Source organism: Lolium rigidum, chromosome 1 (assembly GCF_022539505.1).
Source record: "Lolium rigidum isolate FL_2022 chromosome 1, APGP_CSIRO_Lrig_0.1, whole genome shotgun sequence".
Lineage (NCBI taxonomy): Eukaryota > Viridiplantae > Streptophyta > Magnoliopsida > Poales > Poaceae > Lolium > Lolium rigidum.
The window spans coordinates 78252014-78272325 of record NC_061508.1 but is presented as its reverse complement, the minus strand read 5'-3'; the positions used below and the strand labels follow the sequence as shown (position 1 = coordinate 78272325).

General features: G+C 47.6%; 1 protein-coding gene and 2 pseudogenes across 1 annotated transcript; 2 read left to right on the top strand and 1 right to left on the bottom strand.

Moving 5' to 3' along the window:
* The first annotated feature begins 2075 nt into the window (after positions 1 to 2075).
* Positions 2076 to 5072, top strand: LOC124676139 (protein transport protein SFT2-like). The gene is made up of 4 exons (XM_047212215.1): positions 2076 to 2287; positions 2388 to 2655; positions 3957 to 4061; positions 4649 to 5072. Exons 1-4 carry the CDS (start codon positions 2088 to 2090, stop codon positions 4754 to 4756), a joined length of 681 nt encoding a protein of 226 aa, XP_047068171.1. The 5' UTR covers positions 2076 to 2087; the 3' UTR covers positions 4757 to 5072.
* A 205-nt stretch (positions 5073 to 5277) lies between these two features.
* On the bottom strand, positions 5278 to 6840 carry LOC124676128 (annotated as a pseudogene).
* A 9660-nt stretch (positions 6841 to 16500) lies between these two features.
* On the top strand, positions 16501 to 20023 carry LOC124647850 (annotated as a pseudogene).
* The last annotated feature ends 289 nt before the right edge of the window (positions 20024 to 20312 follow it).

The following is a 20312-nucleotide window of genomic DNA, read 5'->3' as shown; positions in this document are numbered from 1 at the left end:
ACTCACACCACACACCGAACGCCACGAAGGCGCCTCACCTTATTCTCCGGCGACCCTCGCCACAAAGGCCTAGGTCACGGTTCCACTAAGGGATTTCCTTCGAGGTGGAAACCGAGCATTACATAAAGATTGGGGCACGCATCCACAACTTAATTGGAGGCTCCCAACAAATCTCCACAAAGGCCTAGAATCCGTCTAGAGTTCCAAGAACCCAAGAGTAACAACCTTCTTGCTTTCACCACCACGAATCACCGTGGAGAACTCAAACCTATGCACCAAATGCAATGGCAAGAACACCACAAAGATGCTCAAGTCCTTCTATCTCAAATTCCAACAAAGCTACAAAAACTATTGGGGGAATAAGAGAGGAAGAACAAAGAGGAGAACACAAAATTCTCCAAGATCTAGATCCCAAAGATTCACTCACAAAGAGATGATTTGGTTTGGTCAAAGTGTGGATCTAGATCTTCTCTGTCTTTTCCCTCAAACGGGGGCAAGAATCATGGAGGGATAGAGAGATAGGGCAACCTTCTCAAGATCAACAATGGAGGAGAGAGAGAGTGGAAGAAGCACCGGCCCAAGGAGGAAGAAGGGGGGTATAAATACCCCCCAAGAAAATTGAGCCGTTGGGACAAATCGAGGGCCGGATTATCCGGTGTAAGTTAGGGCCGGATAATCTGCCTCCCCTGAAATATCCGGCCCTGGGAAAATCCGGGCAAAAGTCCGGCCAAAAATCCGGCCCCTATCCAGGGTATCACTGAGCCACTTCGCCAAAAGTCCTTAGCCGATTTTCAGGGCCCGGATATTTTGCAAATATCCGGCCCAGAAAATCCGGCCTGGTGATATAGACCTGCTAACTTGTAAAATCCAAAACTTAAGATTGGTAGCTTCGAATAGAGTGAAACCAATTTTGTTGGAAAGAGGACGACAAGAGCATACCCAAAAAAAAGTGAAAATATGGAAACAAGTGGGGGTGATTTTCTATTATATTTAGAGGTGCAACACCTCAACATGAGAAAGCGAGAAAATCACCAAACTCGAAAACGCAATAAGTGATATATGCGAAATCCGTTTTCGATGAACTAGAGCTTGTCATGAGAATAAGCACAAGCTCTAAAACATCACATGGATAAGATCCAAATAAAAACTAAGAAAGATGATGCAAGGATGCAAAGGTTTGAGCTCCCTCCGAACGATACGATCGAGTTACTCACTCGAGAGCCCTCTTGATAGTACGGCAACTAAACTATAAACCGGTCTCCAACTACACTATGAGACCGGTGAGAAAGAAACCCTATCAAGAGCAAACCTTATACTTGCGCATACCACTTGAGCTCGATGATGACGATCTTGACCTCAACAAGATGGGACTCCTTTCTTGATTGTGCTTGCTTGACAAAGTCTTGTGGATTGCTCCCCCATAATCCACCATGGGAGAGCTTCTTCTTCGGTGCATCTTCACATATCCATGATCACCATATGGATGGCAAGAGTCAAGCAAAGGATCTCTTCGAGATGGATCATCTTGAACTTGCACTTCATTTCTTCATGGCAAGCTTCAAGCTTATGATCTCTTCGAGTTGGCTCATCTTGAACTTGCACTTCATTTCGTTGATGTCTTGAAGTTAACTTTGAGAGCTCACTTCATCTTCATCTTCAAGACATACTTAACACTTGATCTTCTTCATTTGCTTCTTATTGCAATCTTGAAGCCAACATATGGTTCAAGCATTGCCTAAGGATAACTCCTACAAATATAACTCAATGCAAACATTAGTCCATAGGGATTGTTATTAATTACCAAAACCATACATGGGGGCTCCATACACTTTCAACAGCCCGTAGTAGCATTGTTGCAGTTCAAATACCCGATGAATTATAAACTGTGACATGCTGACTGAACACCAATTTTTAATTTAAAACAGAAAAGAAATGAGTGAGTGAGTGCAACCAAAAAAAAAAAGAAAAAATTGAGTGAGGACTGCGGAGCCTTCGGCACGAAGCAGAAAAACCTTCAACAAGCACGAGCTCGTCCTCCCCTCCCTCCGCAGCCCACCCAGGTACCCACCTAACCCAGCCTCGCCGCGATGCAGAAGACGGCGCAGTCCTGGTTCACCGGCGGGACGGCCTCCTCCGGCACCGCCGCGGAGTCGCAGCCCTCCCTCCTCGCAGACTGGAACTCCTACGCCGCCACCCGCTCCGACGCCTCCTCCTCCTCCCCGCTCCCCTTCGACATCGAGGCCGCCGTCCGCACCGCCAACGACACCGTCTCCGGCACCTTCAGCGTGTAAGCCCACATCCCCATCCCCCCTCCCTCCCCCAGATCTGATCCGCCCCCACCACTACCCTCCTCGCCGCCCCTCGAGATCTGACCCGCGTGGACGCAGGGTGAGCAAGGGCGTGCGGGACCTGCCGGGGAGCTTCCAGGGCGCCACCAGCAGCTTCCCGTCCGGGAAGGCGCTCATGTACTTCGGCCTCTTCCTCGCCACCGGCATCTTCTTCGTCTTCATCGCATTCACGCTCTTCCTCCCCGTCATGGTGCTCATGCCGCAGAAGTTCGCCATCTGCTTCACGCTCGGATGCGCGCTCATCATCGCATCCCTCTTCGCGCTCAAGGGACCCGCCAACCAGTTCGCCCACATGACCTCCAAAGAGGTACTACTCTGTTGCTGCAAATCCCTGCTATGGTCTTGCTCAATTGTTTCAGTTTCTGTCGTAGCATGACTGATAGGGACTGGGAACGTAGCCATGATATCGTTTCCTCTAATCCTCTTGGATTTGTTGTGCTCCATATAACCTTGTTGATGTAGAGTTCACTCGTTGAAACCTGAATTACACAACAACTGGCCTACTGACAATACAGAAATTCAAAATTCCAGCTAACAATGTACCATGAGACTCAAAAGCGAACAGATTAAGAAAGAATGTAGCACAATGAAGTATTTGTATGAAGCGACCCGCTATTTTTACTTTGACTCTCTTTATATCGGCTTTTTTAGTTAATTCCATGGCTTTTTTCATTGCCTTTCGGAATGAAACTCTATTTTTTAATTGGAAAGCTATATATTCTGCAAAAATGTTAGGCTGTCTATAAGGCTCTTTAACTTTTTCGATAGAAATATTAAGTCGATGGATTTTGATCTTTCCAGCAAGCTTACCAGAAAACTCTAATATTGCTGTTTTTTCTCGTACCTATCAAAAAAAGGTTGACTCAATCTGAGAGAATATATGTACTCAGTTTGATAGGTATCCGTCATTACAGGTTTTGTGCAATAAGCTGGTCTGGATGTCTCATGTCTAAATGATTTGAACTTTTTTCAATATTCTTGGGTTACAGAAAGGCCTAGAAAGGTAGGAGCAGTACAGAGCAAAGTCTGGTACACCATCTTAACCTGACAATACTGAATCCACAGAAAGAAGTCTCTAATTATTGGATTTTAAGGATTCTTTTTAAAAGTAGCAAGCTCCCAGACAGATGAGCACATGATTAATCAGATGCTCTGCTAAATTGTGCTATCCCAATTCTGAACCAATAGTTGAACCTTTTCCCTCGTGTTGTTGAAGTCATTGGGATACACTTGGGAGAGTCTAGTTTGACTTTAATTGCAGTTGCTGATCTGCTATGTGGGTATAACATTTTTATCCAGTAGATGTGTTTTGTAGATACATGAGCATTCTTGATTGCTATTTCTCCAATTCAGCAAGAAATATTTAAATATGGTTGAGTGGATTTTGCATACCGTACAATTTACAACCTTTCGAATCTTTAGTTAAAAAAATTAAGTGCCCATTTAGGAACATCTGTATTGTGCAAAACTTGGTGATACTATGCAGTGTATGGTGCTTGTAGCTGCTCAGTTTTATTGAATAGGATGCAATACAATATCTTCATGTTCACCTAATCTTCAAATAGATGGAGTTTCTGATAAGAAAACTCGCATTTCATTCTCTTTCAGAGGCTACCGTTCACCGTTGGGTTCACTGGATGCATGGTTGGCACAATTTATGTCTCTATGGTGCTTCACAGCTATTTTCTGTCAGTGATATTCTCGATCCTTCAGGTACATCCTTCCCTTGGCAATTTACTTGCTTTGTCTTCTGGAATGTGGTTCATATTGGCGTGGTGGTTTATGCCCAGCGACCCCCTTTTCCTTCTCCCCACAAGTCCACATCTACAACAAGCTTCTAATAAGAGCCGCGACTTAATATACTACCTCCATCCCAAGCTTAAGGCTTATATTTTTTTTAAAAGTCAAACCAAGTAAAGTTTGACCAAACTTTTAGAACAATCTATCAACAAATATAGTATTTCGTAGATATCATACGAAAATATATTTCATTATCTATCTAATGATATTAATTTTGTATTTTGCATGTTAATGATTTTTGGTAAGAACTTAGCCAAATTTGACATAGTTTGAATTTCTAAAAATAATATAAGCCTTAAGCTTTGGGATGGAGGTAGTAATATGCTCTTTATTTGGGCGCAATATGATTTCATCTCTCACTTTCAGTACATGTGCTTTTCTAACCCTGAGTAACAATTTAGTGTTCACTACGTATAGATTCTGGGCTGATGGCTCTTTTCAGATTCACGTTAAATTTCCTGTTAAGAAGTGTAACGACCTTTCTTTTGCTTTCATTCCAGGTTCTGGCTCTTGCTTACTACACCATATCCTACTTCCCTGGAGGCTCTAGCGGACTGAAGTTTCTCTCTTCAAGTCTCCTGTCTCCAGTATCAAGAATTTTTGGCTGATAACCTAATTACAACCAAAATGTACGTTATGATCACACACGTACCCTTGTAATTTGTGAAATATTCTGTACTTAGTTGCTGATAGACCCATTATAGAGCTATGAGACATGATGACCCCCTCCTTTGCTCTCACCTGGGTACTACAATTAGATGACACATGTTGGACATGGAGTAAAACCGAGTTTCTTGAGCTGCTGTATCTGAACTTCCCTTGTAAGCTTCTCTTGTGGAAATCAAAGTTGTTAGTACTGAGTTAAAGGCCAAAGGTATCGCCGAAGCCAGGTTAGCTTAGCTCATTGCAAGACGTGTAGTGTTTTTTTTTTTTTTTTTTTTTTTTTTTTGGGCTCTATTGGGATACATAATCCTCATATGTCCTGTAGTTCTGATTGTCTTGGTATTATTATATGAGCAAAACCTGTGTTACAGAGAAACATAGGAGCTGCTGTTTATTTTTCAAATTCCTTAGGCCATGCTAGAAACATTTGCCGAACTTCCTGATCACATAGCATTGTGACTGCAAATCAAATCTGGTGCACACGGACCACTGCGTGCAGGTACAGGTCTTTCTTCTGCCGGAGGGTGAGCCCCATCTCCTCTGTCATGTCCACTTCCATGCCATCCGGGAGCTCCCAGTCGAAGTGGTAGAGAAGTGTGGCAAGCACAATCTCCATGCTGTCATGTGCAAACGTCAAAAGCGACGTCGATGGTATGTGCTCGAAGACTGCCTCGTTGTTGAAGTCAATTATGCATGGCTCCAGCCTCTCTGGCTTAAACTCGTCAGGGTCTGCCGATTGCCCATGCATTGACCAACACTGTGGTGCCCTTAGGTATGTCGTACCCAAGTATCTTGCAAGGCTTCATGGCCTTCCTGGGGATCAGCAATGGCGTTGGTGGATGTAGCCTCATTGTCTCCTTGATGATGAGTCTGATGTATTTGAGACCGGCCACGTCATCTAGGGTCACATTAGGCTTTCCTTGGAGGGTGTTGTGTACTTCAGCTTGTGCTTTCTGCATTACCTTTGGGTGCCTCATGAGCTCTGACATGGCCCATTGGAGTGTAGTCGCTGATGTCTCTCTCCCGGTACCATAGAGGTCCTGTAATACGTCCATTTACATAGTTCAGAATTACCTCGCACTGAACAAGAAGCTATTGTAGCCTACTGTACTTACGAGTATGACTGCTTTGATCATTCCCATTGTAAGAGGCACGTCGATGCCACCTTCCTCCCGTATCCTCAGGAGCACGTCCACCAGGTCCTCTCTTTCCTCCATGTCGTAGTTGCCTTTCATGGCGGCGTCCCTTCGCTCCTCGAGCTGCTTGATCACATGCTCCATCAGCTTGAAGCTCTTGCAGTGGTTCCTCTCGGCCAGACGTGCGGTGCCTCGGATCAAGCTCGCGAGCCATGACGACGGTCACCGAGACTGAACCCAGCAACGATCTTGGGCCCCTCCTCAAGGACATGCAAGAACTCCTCGCTCCTCTTGAACTTGCCCCCGATCATCACACGCAATGCTGAACCGGTGATGAGCGCGGCAATCCGCTCGCTGACATTCACGGGCTGCCCTGGCGGTGCTGCAACGAGGGCGTCGACGAAGCGCCAGACCTCGTCCTCTCGGACGTGGTAGAACGACTTGATGCGGTAGGGGCTGCGACTGAGAAGGTGGAGAACGAAGATCTTGTGGAGACGCTGCCACAGAGCGTGGGAGGGCTCGAACGTGAGTTCACGTCCATCGACGTCGATGATCCTGATGGCATGGCTCCATGGCCGCGTCGCAAAGAGAGTGTTTTGGCTCCGCGTGATCTCTCGGGCGGCCTCTGGGGACATTGCCACCACGAGGGGGACATGGCCGAGCTTGAGATATAGGAGCGGTGCGTCCAGCCGCTCCACAAGGCCGGCAAGCACAGGGTGCACGAGCGGGCTGCCGGCGAGGTGGTGCAGGCTGCCAATGACCGGTAGCCTCCACGGGCCGGGGGGCAGCCGCTGGCCCTCACCGCGGCCGCCGAGTTTCCTCAACAGCTTTAGGAGCAGGAAGGGTAGGAGGAGAGCCAAGAAGAGGCGGAGGTAGTACGGTTGTTGCTCCATCATGCATCTAGGCGCACCCGTGGCATAGTAGAGCATGTAGAGGTGTCATCGATTGTCCGTATAATGTCAGCCTACGTTCTTGGATATAATGGGACAGCAATTTGGACGGAGAACGCAAGTGTTATTCCACGAGCTGACGCATGCAAGTACGATCAAACTTAGATATTACAGCTATCTCTAGGTAAGCCAAGTAATCCACGGTGATGTGATCGATATACGGTCAGGTAGCTCAATCTGGTTTGCATCAAACAAAATTTATAATTCCCTACTATACATAATAAACGTCAGGGGTTTAGGGAGTAGAAAACTTTCATACTAGCAAATATATTCGCACGAGTATGATTACTCACGCAGGAAAATGAACGCACCAAATCCATTACATCCATGCGACAGTTGTTTAGGTTGCAAAGGCAGAGACAACCATACTTTTTTTTTTGACCCTGGCTACGGCGGGCTTGCGCTAGCCTGAACAACTTTATAAATAAAACCAAGAGTACAAGGAACCATTACATTTTTGGAGGGGGAAGGGGGCAGGGAGAGGAGGGGAGAGGGGTGGGAGCAGATCGACCTCGGGGGGGGGGGGGGGGTCATAGCCATTACACCAATTATTTAAAGTAGAAGAGGAGGAGGGGGTAGTACAACAGTGAGCCCAAAGCCTAATATCTTTGATGCATCTGCGGGAGACAAATGCAATGTCTTCATCAACGCCGTTGAAAGTCCGAGCGTTTCGGCGTTTCAAGACGTTCCATAGAATGGTTGTAGTGGTGGTGGCTTCTTCGAAACTTTGGCACATAGAAGTCCAATGGTCTGACATGCGAGAAACACCCCTGGTGGCAAAGTCAGAGTAGAAGAAAGTCCACACGTCAAGGGCCCGGGGGCATAAAAGGAGTAGGTGATCAGTATCTTCATCATGGTTGCATGACAGGTACGCAGCGGTGGGGGCGAGGTGGTGTCTGAACCACTGTTCATTGGTGGGAAGGCGCTTCTTCCTGGCCAGCCAGCAGAAAATCTTGCACCAGATGGGGGTGTCAAGATGGTGGCTGTCGCCAAGGTCCCCGCTCCAGCCGTACGAGCGACGAAACCAGCAGGCCCAGGGGGCGGCAGTGTCGGAGTGAAGCTTAGTGAAGAACTTTCCGAGAAGGGCGGAGTTCTGGATTGGATAGAGAGGACACCTAGGCCGCCTAGCTTCTTAGGAACGCAGACATCGTCCCAGGAAACTTTGCAGCTACCCCCGCTGCAGGTTTCCTCTCCAGTCCAGAGGAAAGCCCTGCGCCTTTTATCGATGGCCTCGACAACTCGAGCCGGAAGAAGACCGACACTCATGGCATGCGCCAGCATGGCGGTGAGGACCGAGTTGACAAGAATCAAACACCCACCAATAGGGAGGCAACAACCACGCCACCCAGAAAGCCTCATATCGCTTTTGTTAATGATGGGGGCGAAGTCGGTGAAGCGCATTTTGTAAGTGGAGAGAGGAAGACCCAGGTAGGTTTAGGGGAAGGAGGAGATAGCACAGCCGAAGGTGTTGTCTATGGTGAGGCCAGTATCCGGGTCGGTTTTGATAGGGACAAAGGTGCTTTTGTGGAAATTAATAGTGAGGCCGGTGGCAGCAGAGAACTCATCGAGGATACGTTTAAGATTTGCAACATGGCCGGGAATAGCCCTAATAATGATGAGAGTATCATCGGCGTATTGAAGGATGGGGTAGGTGAGTTTATCCACCAGAGGGTGCAGAAGGAGCCCCTCGCGGGAAGCATGGAGGACCATTTGTTGAAGAACGTCGACAATGATATTGAAGAGGAAGGGGGAAAGGGGATCGCCTTGCCGGAGGCCACGTCGACATTGGATCCATCTGCCAAGGACCCCATTAAGGAGAACCGCTGTTTGACTAGTATGGTTGAGCATCCTAATCCAAGCTCTCCAAAGCTCTGGAAAACCCTTGGCCATGAGGATACAGTCGAGGGCATCCTAGCTGATAGAGTCAATGGATTTTCGGAAATCAAGTTTGAAAACCGCATCCGGAGCGTTACGCTTGTGGCAGGCTTGCACAAGGTCAGGGGCGTAGACGAAGTTTTCGGCAATGGACCGCCCAGAGATGAAACCAGTTTGGTCCGGGTGGACAAGGAAGGGAATGAGGTCTTTGAGCCGAAGGTTCAGGCATTTTGAATGGATTTTGAGGCAACAATTTTGAAGCGAGATGGGCCGGAAGTTGTCTGGTATGTTGGCGCCTTCTCTTTTGGGGAGGAGGACTATGTGCGACTTGTTTATGGGATGAAGGTCAGAAGAGAGGCTATGAAACCTGGCGAGAGAGTCCAGGAGAGTCGATTTTACCAGGTCCCAGTTGCGCTTGTAAAACGCCGGCCCAAAGCCGTCAGGGCCCGGGCTGGAGTTATCGTTCATCGAAAAAAGTGCGGCGTGAATTTCTTCGATAGAGAAAGGGCGAATGATAGAGGCGGCCTGGGTTGAGTCGAGGGAGGTGGAGGCGACGAGAGTAGCCCAATCTGGCCGATCAGCAACATGGATGGGGGTGCCAAGAAGGTCTTTGAAGAAGCCATGGAGGATCGATGCTTTAGCATGATGGGAGAAAACCGTGATGCCGTCATCATTGTCGAGGTTTTTGATTTGGTATTTTTGAAGGCGGCCAGAGGCGCAGAGGTGGAAGTATTTGGAGTTTTCATCTCCAAGGATGCAGTTTTTTATTTTTGCCCGCTGGTGCCAGTAGGTGGCCCAGTCAGCGTTTTTTTGGATGAGGTTGGATTTAGCAAGGTAGCGGAGGCGGCTTTCAAAGGGAGGGAAAGGGGCCGGAATTCGTCTAGCCGACTGAGGAAAGAGATGACGACACGACAATTTGCAAGATAGGCAAGGGAGTTGTCGGTGTCTGGCCCAGGCTCTCGCAGCCGCCCTAACCCGCTTGAGCTTGAGGCAAAGGCTACTGAGGAAATGTGAGAATGGTTAGGACCAACACTGAGCCAATTTGAGAGAATTAAGGAGGGGAAGGAAGGGTGAAGCAACCAAGAGTTTTCCAAACGAAAAACCGTACACCGGGGAGCCTTGGAAGAGGCCACGAGATGGAGAGGGACGTGGTCGGAGGTAGGCCTAGCAGATGAGATAAGGGTAGAGTCTGGCAAGTTAAGGCTCCAATCCGGGTTGACAAGGATCCTATCGAGGCGAGCCAAGATAGGGGGGTTAGGTGAATTGTCTATCAAGAAGCGGAATTTCCAACAGGCCAAGGTTATTGATGAAGTCATTGAAGAGGTCAGCCTCAGATGCATTGAAATTACTATTGGACTTTTCACGAGGGGCGCAAATCAGATTGAAATCTCCAACGAAAGCCACATGCCCAGAGAGATTTTCAAAGATTTGCACAAGAGAGTATAAGAAATCTTGCTTTTGGGGGTGGAGGCAAGGGCCATAGACATTTACGATGGTAAAGGAAAGATCGTTGGGGCACCATGAGAAGGTCGTAGTGATGGAAAAGTCGTCAATGGAGTGATTGAGGAGCTGGAGCTTCCTGTCATCCCATGCAGTAGCGATGCCACCTGAAGCGCCCATGGAGGGTTTGAACACAAAGGAGCAAAGCGATCGAGGCAGAAAGGAGGAGGCGAGGAAAGTGGTGATATCGGGCAGCTTAGTTTCCTGGAGGCGAAGAATGGATGGAAGAGCAGTTTTGATGGTTGCCCGAACATCATCTCGCTTGCGGCACAGCCCCAAGCCCCGCACATTCCAGCAATCAAGCAGAATCTTAATTAACATTAGGACTAAAAAAACACCTAAAACAGGAAAGATGGTAAGGAAAAGTAGCAATAAATTGAGTAAAGGTCCAACAAGTGCTGTTACAGGGGCAGACAAAACGTGCCCAAAATAAAAGTAGAGAGCCAAGAGAGGGGCCAATCCAGGGTGGCAAGGCAGATCAATCCCACAGCTTCCAGGTTCCTGTGAGAGAGATGCTCGAAGAAGGTACCAAGGAGCATGGATAAAGGCTTGGCAGCGACAAACCACTGAAGGATGAAACAGAGATTACGGGCAGGAGGCGCGCAGCTGACCGCGATCATGGAGAACCGGAGGGCACCGAAACCATGGTAGAGGCAAGGTCGAGGTCGGAGATCGGGATGTCACACGTGTTGGCCAACGCTCCCACGTCCTCTTGTGGCAGGTGGCCGCCATCGTCGAGAGCAACAACGAGCAGGGCGTCCGCCGAGAGCTCGCCGCGGTGGCAAGGAGCAGCCGAAGGACCACCATTGATCTCCTTCTTCCTCGCGATGGCGTTGTCGATGATGGAGACGTAACACTCATTGGCAAAGCGAGAGCAGCGTCGCGGCTGCGGAGGAGTTGGCATGGGGCACCAGACTGCGCCGACCACTGGGGAGACTTCACCAGCCAGCAGCTGCACCGGCGGCAAGCGTGCCGGAGAAGCTGAAGGCAGGTGAGCGGCAATGGTGGCCATCGCAGGGTCGCCCATGGCCACCAGCATGGTCGCGGAAGGGGCGTCTCCAGCCAGCAGCTGCCATGGCATTGGGTAAGACATGGAGGATGTAGCCAGGGAGCCATCAGGAGAAGTCGTGGTGGTGCCAACCAAAGGTAGAGCCTCAACAAAGTTTCCCTTGACCAAGGCGTCGGCGACATCGAGAGGGACGGAGGTGCCGGAGCCCTCAACGACGGAGCGGGCGAGGACGCCGACGGAAATGACGGGGCGGCGCAGAGGTCCAAGGAGCGCCACGGAGTCCAGCAACCCCACCGAAGCGGTGAAAAAGTTGGCAACCATGAGCCCTTTGGAGCCCTTGTCATAGGCCGCCTTGCGCAGCGGCAGATGGAAGGACAGGCGCTCGCCGAAGGAGCCGGAGACAGTGATGTCGAAGAAACTGAGTCGAAGCTGAACTTGCATGCTTGTTGGCTTGGAGAGGACCGGGCAGCCATGCACCGAGGGCGGCGGCGACGCATTGGCGAGGGCGCGAGCCACAATGGATGTAGCCGGAGCGGCGCTGTAGGGCTCTCCATGCGGCACCAGGGGCGGCGGGACGCCCAACATCTCCATGGCATCAGCATACCCAGCACCACCTCTGAACTCAACAAATTCCTCATCGTCATCGGACGAGGCAGCTGCAGGGATAGGCTCAAGGTCCGGCCCATAGGAAGGGGCCGAGCCAGAAGCCAGGTCGTCGAAGTCGATGATGGTGACCTCGCTAATGGTGTTGATGCTGCAGTAATTCTTGACGGCCAAGTTCATGGGAATATCCGTGATAGTCTCCGCCTTGACAGTGACCAACACAGCCTAGAAGTCAACCCCAGTAAGGCAAATGGGATCGATGGCATGGGGGTTGGCATAGGGGCCGGAGGAGTGGGTGATGTGTTATCGCTACCAGTGCTCGAAGGGAAAGCGGCTGATGGAGAGCACAGCCATAGCTTCATGCTCAAACACAAACCGTTGATCAGTTTCGTCGTGCCGATGAAAGTAGACGGAGGCTTCACGACCGAAGAATGGTCCATTGTTGAGGCAAAAACGACCACTCTTGCTCCATCAAAGGAAGGGAAAAGAGTGACCCGGTCAGGTCAGCAGCCCAAGTCAGCGGCTTGGAGGATCAGGGAGTCGGGGTTTTGGATGGGAGAGGTGGCAAAGGCATAGGCAATGTGGTCAAAGTGGTGGAGGTTGAAAAAAGGCATGTAGACATCCACATGGTCGGGCCTAACAGGCACCTCCAAATCCTCAGAACCAGCCGGACCACTGCTAGAAACAGTATGGTCGTTGGAGGAAGCATCCAAGGGCGCAGGGCCGGGAGCTGGAAGGTAGTCAGCGGCGTCGATGATGGGGAGGAGGAAGCCCTCATCCGCATCCACATCTGCAGCTGCCGCCGGTAGAGGGATGAAGTCAGTGCCAAAATCGGCCGATGGCTCCGCAGCACCGTTGAAGTCATCCTCAAAAACCAACTCTTCCGGGTCCTCCTCTTCCTCAGAGTCAGCCTCGGCACCGACCGCAACCCTTAGCGGTGCCTCACCTGCAGCAACAGGCATGACCAAGCGGAAGGTCAAGTGGCCATGATCAGAGGCAAAACATAGGTTGCAGAACAGCCCGTCGTCCCCGCTTGAACCAGCCGCAGCAGCAACAGTGTCCATGAGGGACCTGGCACATGAAATAAGGGAGGATTGAGGGAGGCAGCAGGAGGATGGAGAAGAGGGAGAGGATGGGGCAGAGCGGGAGAAGGGAGGAAGCTTATAGACACACTCCTTGTGGTCGAAGTGGCGGCAACGGCGATAGCTGAGGGGGTCTCGGCAGGCGGCGACGAGGTGGTGGCGCGACAGGCAGCGGAAGCAGCGTCGGGTGAAGGGGCGGAGCGACGGTGGTGTGGATTGGGTGGGAGGGGGGATGGGCTTACAAGGGGAAGCAACAATATGTGAATAGGAGGGACGAGGGGTGCTGTCCATGGCGGCTCGAGCTCCAGCGGATCCCAAAGGGGAAGTTGGACCGGACGGGAGCGGCGAGCTCCAAAGGGGAAAGGTGGCAGAGGAGGCTCCAGAGCTTGGGGAAGGAGCCGGGCGGGAGGAAGAGAGGTTTGGGAAAGGCTCACGGGGCTGATGCACGAGTCAGGGTAGAGGACTGGCAGGCACAGGCAGGATGCCAGGAGAGAGGAGGGAGAGGCAGAGAGGTGGGCGGCGCATGCGTTTGGCTGTAGGCGGCCGCGTGACGGGAGGGATTTGGAAGCTATGGCACTGTTGACTCTCGATGTCCAGACGAGGTAGGGAAACCAGAGCAGAGGCAGGCCTCGCCAGGCTGGGCGGCCCAGAAGCAACAGGGGCAGAGGTTAGCGTCATCCCACAGGCATGCGTGGACCGAGGCCCAAAAAACGGCCCACAATTGACTAGAGGATCCGAAGTGGACGGCAGCAAGAACAGCGCCAAGAGCAAGCCATGCCGAAGGCTGCCGAGCGTGGCCAAGAACGAAGCTAAGCGGGGGGGGGCGACGATTAAACGGAAGACATTGTGACCAACCTCAAAAACAGCAAGATGTTCGGACGAGGATCCAATCCAAAACTGCAGCATCTGAGAGACCAAGGAGGAGGAGACGGGTTGTTGGCGCTCATGGCGCACCGCTATATGCACCGGCGATGGCACGAACAGTGGCGAACGAGGGGCAACCGGAGAACATACCAGGGTGTTGAAGTGCTGAAGGACGAACTGCAGGAAGGCGTCGCTAGGAGTGGAGAACGGTAGCGGTAGGGCTTGCGGGTCGAGGGTGAGGGGCCGAGGCGTCGAGGTAGAGAGGAAACCCTGTCGAGCGGCGACGCGCGGCGGAGGGGAGTCCTCAGGCCCTCCAAACCCGACGGCGCCGTCACCCGAGGGTGGGGGAGAGGTTGGAGGTGGGCAGAGGTGGCTATCCCTAAGGCTGGGGGCGGGGGGTGCTGGTCGCCGGCGCGGGCGCCCTCACGTCGCCCACCGCGTCGCAGGAGCTCATGCTCAGGGCCTTCTTTCCACCATGCAAGAATTTCACTGGATGTCCTGTTCCATAACCTAACACGGAAATCTAATTTCCGTCGGTTTCTAAAACCTTGCTTTCGCTCTGTACCCCAGCTCAAAATTCGAAGGCCAACTGTAAGTACATCAGAAACGAGATGGTTGCACGTTAGTGTAGCTCCGGTTTCACAATCTTTTTGTGCTGCGAGCATGCCGCCTGCTTGTTCCTAGCTGGGCTCGCGTTTTCCCTCGTGCTCCTCCATGCCAAACAACACATCATTATATAATCTTGTCATCGTTCTATATATGACAAGTGATAATTGAGCAAAACAAGTATATCACTAGTTTCTGAGAAAAACAAGCGACTGACCATTGCTGCCGCTCTGTCACTGTTTTTTCCTACACCCCTGATGCCCAAAAATAGTCTTGTCACCGCGTTTTCAGCCTCCCCACCCCGAAACCAGTTGACAAGCTACCGCTGGTGTTTTTTACCCACTAGTGATTTGGGTTACTACGACAGACTGTCGATTTAGCGGCATGCGAACTGTTGCAGCAATAAACATTTTCCTAGTAGTGGTGTGTAGTCCCTGGTATCGCCGACGGTGGCCGTGCTTGAAGACCTAGTCAGAGCTGCGGGGGAGAAGAAGGACCTGATCACATTTTCTCATTTTTGTCTGAGGTCTTTCTTGTAAAAGTAGAGAACCAGTTTGTTATTTATGTATCACTGAGGGCCCTCTATGTAGTATCACTGAGGGCGTTCGGGCCTCTTTCCCGAATCCCTATAAAACTCTGCGCAAAATCAGTCACACCACGTTTGCATTCTGAAGATAGAGTCGATCGTTCTAAACGTGATGCATGAATATATGTAAATTTACTCATGCTTGCCGTACGCCATGTCGAACCGGATAGCTCATACTACGGCAGTGTACGTCAGCGAATACGAATGCGCCCGATATAGGATATCACGTCTAACATGATGCACCATTATTCCGACAATACAACGTTTGTTATTCCAACTTGGAAACCACGTGCAACACATTGGACAAGACATGGTAGCTGTGTGCCACACCACTATGCGGCACGGCAGCCATGTGTTTTTTTTTTCTTTTTTTCTTGCGACTCAATAATTTCATTCATTAATCATCGGGCTTACAATCATTCTGCAAACAGCGAACTAAAAAAGAGGGAATATAGTTTATCCAAAGACATCTACGTCTAGTAGCCGATGCTTGCTTAGCACATAGATGTGCCCCTTCATTTGCTTCACGCCCGATAAACGCCAATTGGAAGAATTCCAAATTGCTGGTCATACCCTCAATCTCTTGGAGTATAGAAGTAATTTCGGATCTGCCTTGATTTCGATCCTTCCAGAATTTAACAACATCGCTGGCATCTATTTCAACTTCAACACGAGATATGCCTAAGTCACAGGCTAGTCGGACACCATCCCTCACAGCGATAGCCTCCATGATCAATGCGTTAGCTGCGTGGGCATACCAAACAGCTTGTCCTCTAACAAGATCTCCTGCATGATCATGCATAACCAGACCCGTCGTGCCCTCTCCAGATGACTCGGAGAAACCTGCATCAACGTTTAGTTTAACAACTCCTTCGGATGGTGGTTTCCACTTCGAACACTTCTTGTGGGTTTGTTGGGATGGCATGTCGAACAGTTGGCGCACCCTAATGTATTCTTCCTTCAATTCTAAAATAAATGTCGCAATTTTATTAAGATGTAGATAAACTAAAAGTAAATTAAGTTTAGATGCATATGTATTTAGGTAAAGCTATTGAAAACTGAGATAATATTTCTTACTACCTCTGTCCATAAATAGATACCAAAAGTTTGTGTAAATTTGAATGTATCTAGCCACGATTTAGTGTATAAATACATTCAAATTTGGACAAACCTTTGGCATCTATTTATGAACGGAGGAAGTACTATATATTTGTGTATTTTATAAGGGGTACGGCTGGTGAATACAAAATGCTCGTCGGGCAGTAGCCACTAGCCATCACACTACTCGTGACTAGCGTGGGTGGCATGTGGACCAAACTATCAAAAAATAACAGGAAAACTGAAAAAGGCTCAAGCTCTAGCTAGTTCGAAGACTACGTGTATATATGATGACCACAAGCTAGAGCAAATCCAACACCACAAACGCCTCGATACGAAAGTAGATACCAATACGTGCATAGATTGTAAGCATAATCCCCATGGCATCCGGCGTTACGGCTGCTCCCGAGAGAGTGTGTGCTTTCGAGCCATCGGTGTGGAATGACTTCTTTATCCAATACGAGCCAGAGACACTTGAGGTACGTTTGAATGTTTATATGTCGGAACTTATCTATTAGTTTATATATGTACGTTTATATAATTTGCCACAAAGCACTATTGCATTTTTTACCTTCTTTCTCATTTCACTTTCTCAAAGAAAAATGTTTATCATGTATCCACGGAAGTAGATACTTTCAACATGGCAACATGGATCACAGGCAGAGACGAAGCTAGAAAAATATTTCGATGGTGTCATGCATAGTAGTTAATGCTAATTAGTGAAGGATTTCTAAATTTTCGTTGGGGTCACCTGACCCCATTGCTCCTAAGGCAGCTCCGTCTCTAATGGCAACATAATCTACGGATTGGTCCTACACCGTTCTAGGAGTTTTAATAGTTTCTTTCATGATTACTTGAAGAGAGGTTTAGTTTTATTTACTAGCCGTTACTTTTTGATTGGAACGATTGTGTGCATCTCAGTCATATGAAGACCGGATGTAATGCTTAAAATTTAAAGTAATGAAACATTCTTTATAAAAAATGAAATAGATTCTCCGTTATAAATTAACTTAGCTTTGTCTAAATTCTGAATAAAGTGATAATCCTTTTGCCATGTAGCTAGTAATCCTAACTTACCTGTGCATGCATGCAGATACCAGAAGAATGCATGAGGGCGAAAGTGGACAAACTTAGGGAGGACGTTCTGAAGTTATTTAAGACGTTGAACGGTAGTATGGTAGATAAACTTACTTTAGTGGATACACTGCAGCGTCTCGGAATAGACCACCTATTTCAAGAACAGATCAACATGGAGATGAATGAAATTCACAAGAGTGAGTTCAGCGGTGATAGCCTCTATGAGGTTGCTCTCCGCTTTCGCTTGCTCCGAGAGCATGGACTTTGGGTATCTAATGGTATGCCTATTCTCCATATATTTTTATTTCGCTAACTGGCGACTTTCTACGAGCTATCCATTTACTGCTAATAATCCATATTATCTATATTATGTAGAAAATGGAAGAATCAGATCCTGCATATAGTATGGCCCCACGTTTCTTAGTTGGCAGTATTATCAAAACCATCATCTTAAACTAGTATAATGCATCCATATGTGCCTACCATTGCACAAATTCCAGATCTCAATTTTATTTACACACTGGTATCTGAAAGAGACTAAGTTCACGGTGAATAGTAGAACAAAGAGAAAGAAAATATGAAGCTAGTGTTCCATGCAAAATTCCTCTTTGGGCTTTCATCATGGGTAAAATTTTGCACTAAAACTTTGTGGCATTATGGTTGCCATCCACCTAGAGTATTTTTCTAAAATCTTTCCATGATTATTTGGCGGTTCTATACCACCTATTGTCAGCATGGTGTGGCATCACAAGATGCTGTAGCACTAGGCCCGTGCCCATGAAGGCATGCGGTTCGATGATTAGTACACGATAAACTAATATTCACCCACAAAACATATATATAATACACATGTGAGTAAATAAGAGCTAATACATATTAACTTCTAATACATGCGACATTTTCTTGCAGATGTATTCAATAAATTTAGGGGTGATGATGGGAGTTTCAACAACGATATGGTCACTATAGAACAAAGGGGAGTGTTAGGTCTATACAACGCTGCCTACCTTTCAATCCATGGTGAATCGGAACTCGATGAAGCTATCTCTTTTTCAAGGAATCATCTTGAATCCATCTGTGGTGTCCTTAAGTACCCTTTATATGAGCAAATCAAACGGAACCTTGAAATACCATATCCAAGGACTCTGAAAAGAATAGATGCGCCACACTATATTGCAGAGTACAAACACGAGGAAACATGCAATCCTTCAGTGCTAGAGCTTGCAAGGCTAGACTTCAATCTTCTGCAACGCCTTCACCAGACCGAGCTTATTGCTTTTTGTCGGTACGGTTTCTACAACGGTTGAGCATAAACTTCGGAGTAGTTATTTTCTATATTAGCCCTGATGTTGGTGTACACCTATCAATATAGAAGTGCAAGAATTAAATAATTATTATCTCCAATGTTGATTGTAGGTGGGGAAATGACCTATATGAAGAAGTGGGACTAAGCTACTCTCGGAATCGTATAGTTGAATGCTACTTCTGGTCCTACACAATGCACTATGAAGAAAAACATGGACAAGCGCGAACAATTCTTGCCAAGTTATTTGCGCTATCATCCGTGTTGGATGACACTTTTGATATGCATGCTACTTTGGAAGATGGCCGAAAGCTTAATGAGGCCATACAAAGGTTGGAAATGTTATTATTGAATTAACCCTCCCACTGTATACTTAAGACATATTTCAATTGTTGAGATAAGATTTTTTACTTTGTTTATTAAAACATAGTGAAATTGATGACATTAATTAGGCCTGTTATTAAAAATAATACTACTAATGATTGCAATATTGTTTCATAAAAACCAAATTTTAGTATATTAATTATTATTCAAAACTAGTTGGACATACGTCTTATATTTAGGATGGGGAAGTATTCTATGTTTGCATATACTCTATATATTTCTGTAATATAATCCCATTGAAGCTAAACTAGTTGGACATACGCACATGCAGATGGGATGAGAAAGCTATTCCTCTTTTACCTGAGTACCTGAAGAAGTACTATGTCAGGTGTATGATTACTTTCAGAGAGTTTGAGGACGAACTGAAACAAGATCAGAAGTACCGTGTTCTTTATTGTAGAAAATCGGTATGTATCTATTAATATGCACTACAATAATATTTCTAATACGTAAAACTTTCACTGATGAATTATCCGGTTCTAATAATTCACTTCCTCGTATGCATGTAGTTCCAAAGTTTGTGCAAACATTACCAACAGGAATCTGAATGGTTTCATGCTAGTTACATACCAACCTTTGAAGATCATGTGAAATGCTCAATCATCTCTGCGGGTACTCCATCGCTAATCATCGGTTCACTTGTTGGTATGGGTGACGAAGCAACAGACGAAGCATTCCAGTGGGCCATCGGATACCCAGATGTTGTAAAGGCATGCGGTGAGGTGACACGTTTTATGGATGATTTGGCTGCATCTAAGGTATAAATATATGTGCCATGATTACATCTTTTATTACAGTAAAAGTGGTAGGGAAACTAACAAAACGTAAGTTCTATTGTTTACAGCATGGCAAGAACAAATTGGATGTGGCTAGCTCCCTGGATAGCTATATCAACCAATATCATGTTACAAGTGATGTAGCTATCGCCTTCCTAGATAATCTTGTTGAAGATGCATGGAAGACTACCAATCAGGCACGATTTCAGTGTCGTACATTGCTCCCATTTGTAAATTAACCGTGTTGCTAACCTCACCAAGAGCATGACCTTGTTGTTCCGTGACAAAAGTGACCTTTACACATTCAGTCGTGGCAACAAACACATGATCCATCAGCATTTCGTTGAGGCTATCCATCCGTAGATTGTAAACATGATTGATCCTCTGATTTTTATACATTTCAAACTTCAAATAAGCACATATTGTATTTCCAAGTTTGAAATATTGCTGCTTGAGGTATTGATCACATGAGCAATTTTCCATATTATTTAATCCAAAAAAGCAGTAGATAAAACATGACCTCATAGTAGAGATTAAAAAAGTCACGCAACATAGTATGAGAGGCGACTAATACGCATGTGCAAACTCGTTGCTACTAGTACTGATTCAACCATTTTCGAAAAAGGGCGCTTTATTACTCAGAGGTTTGACG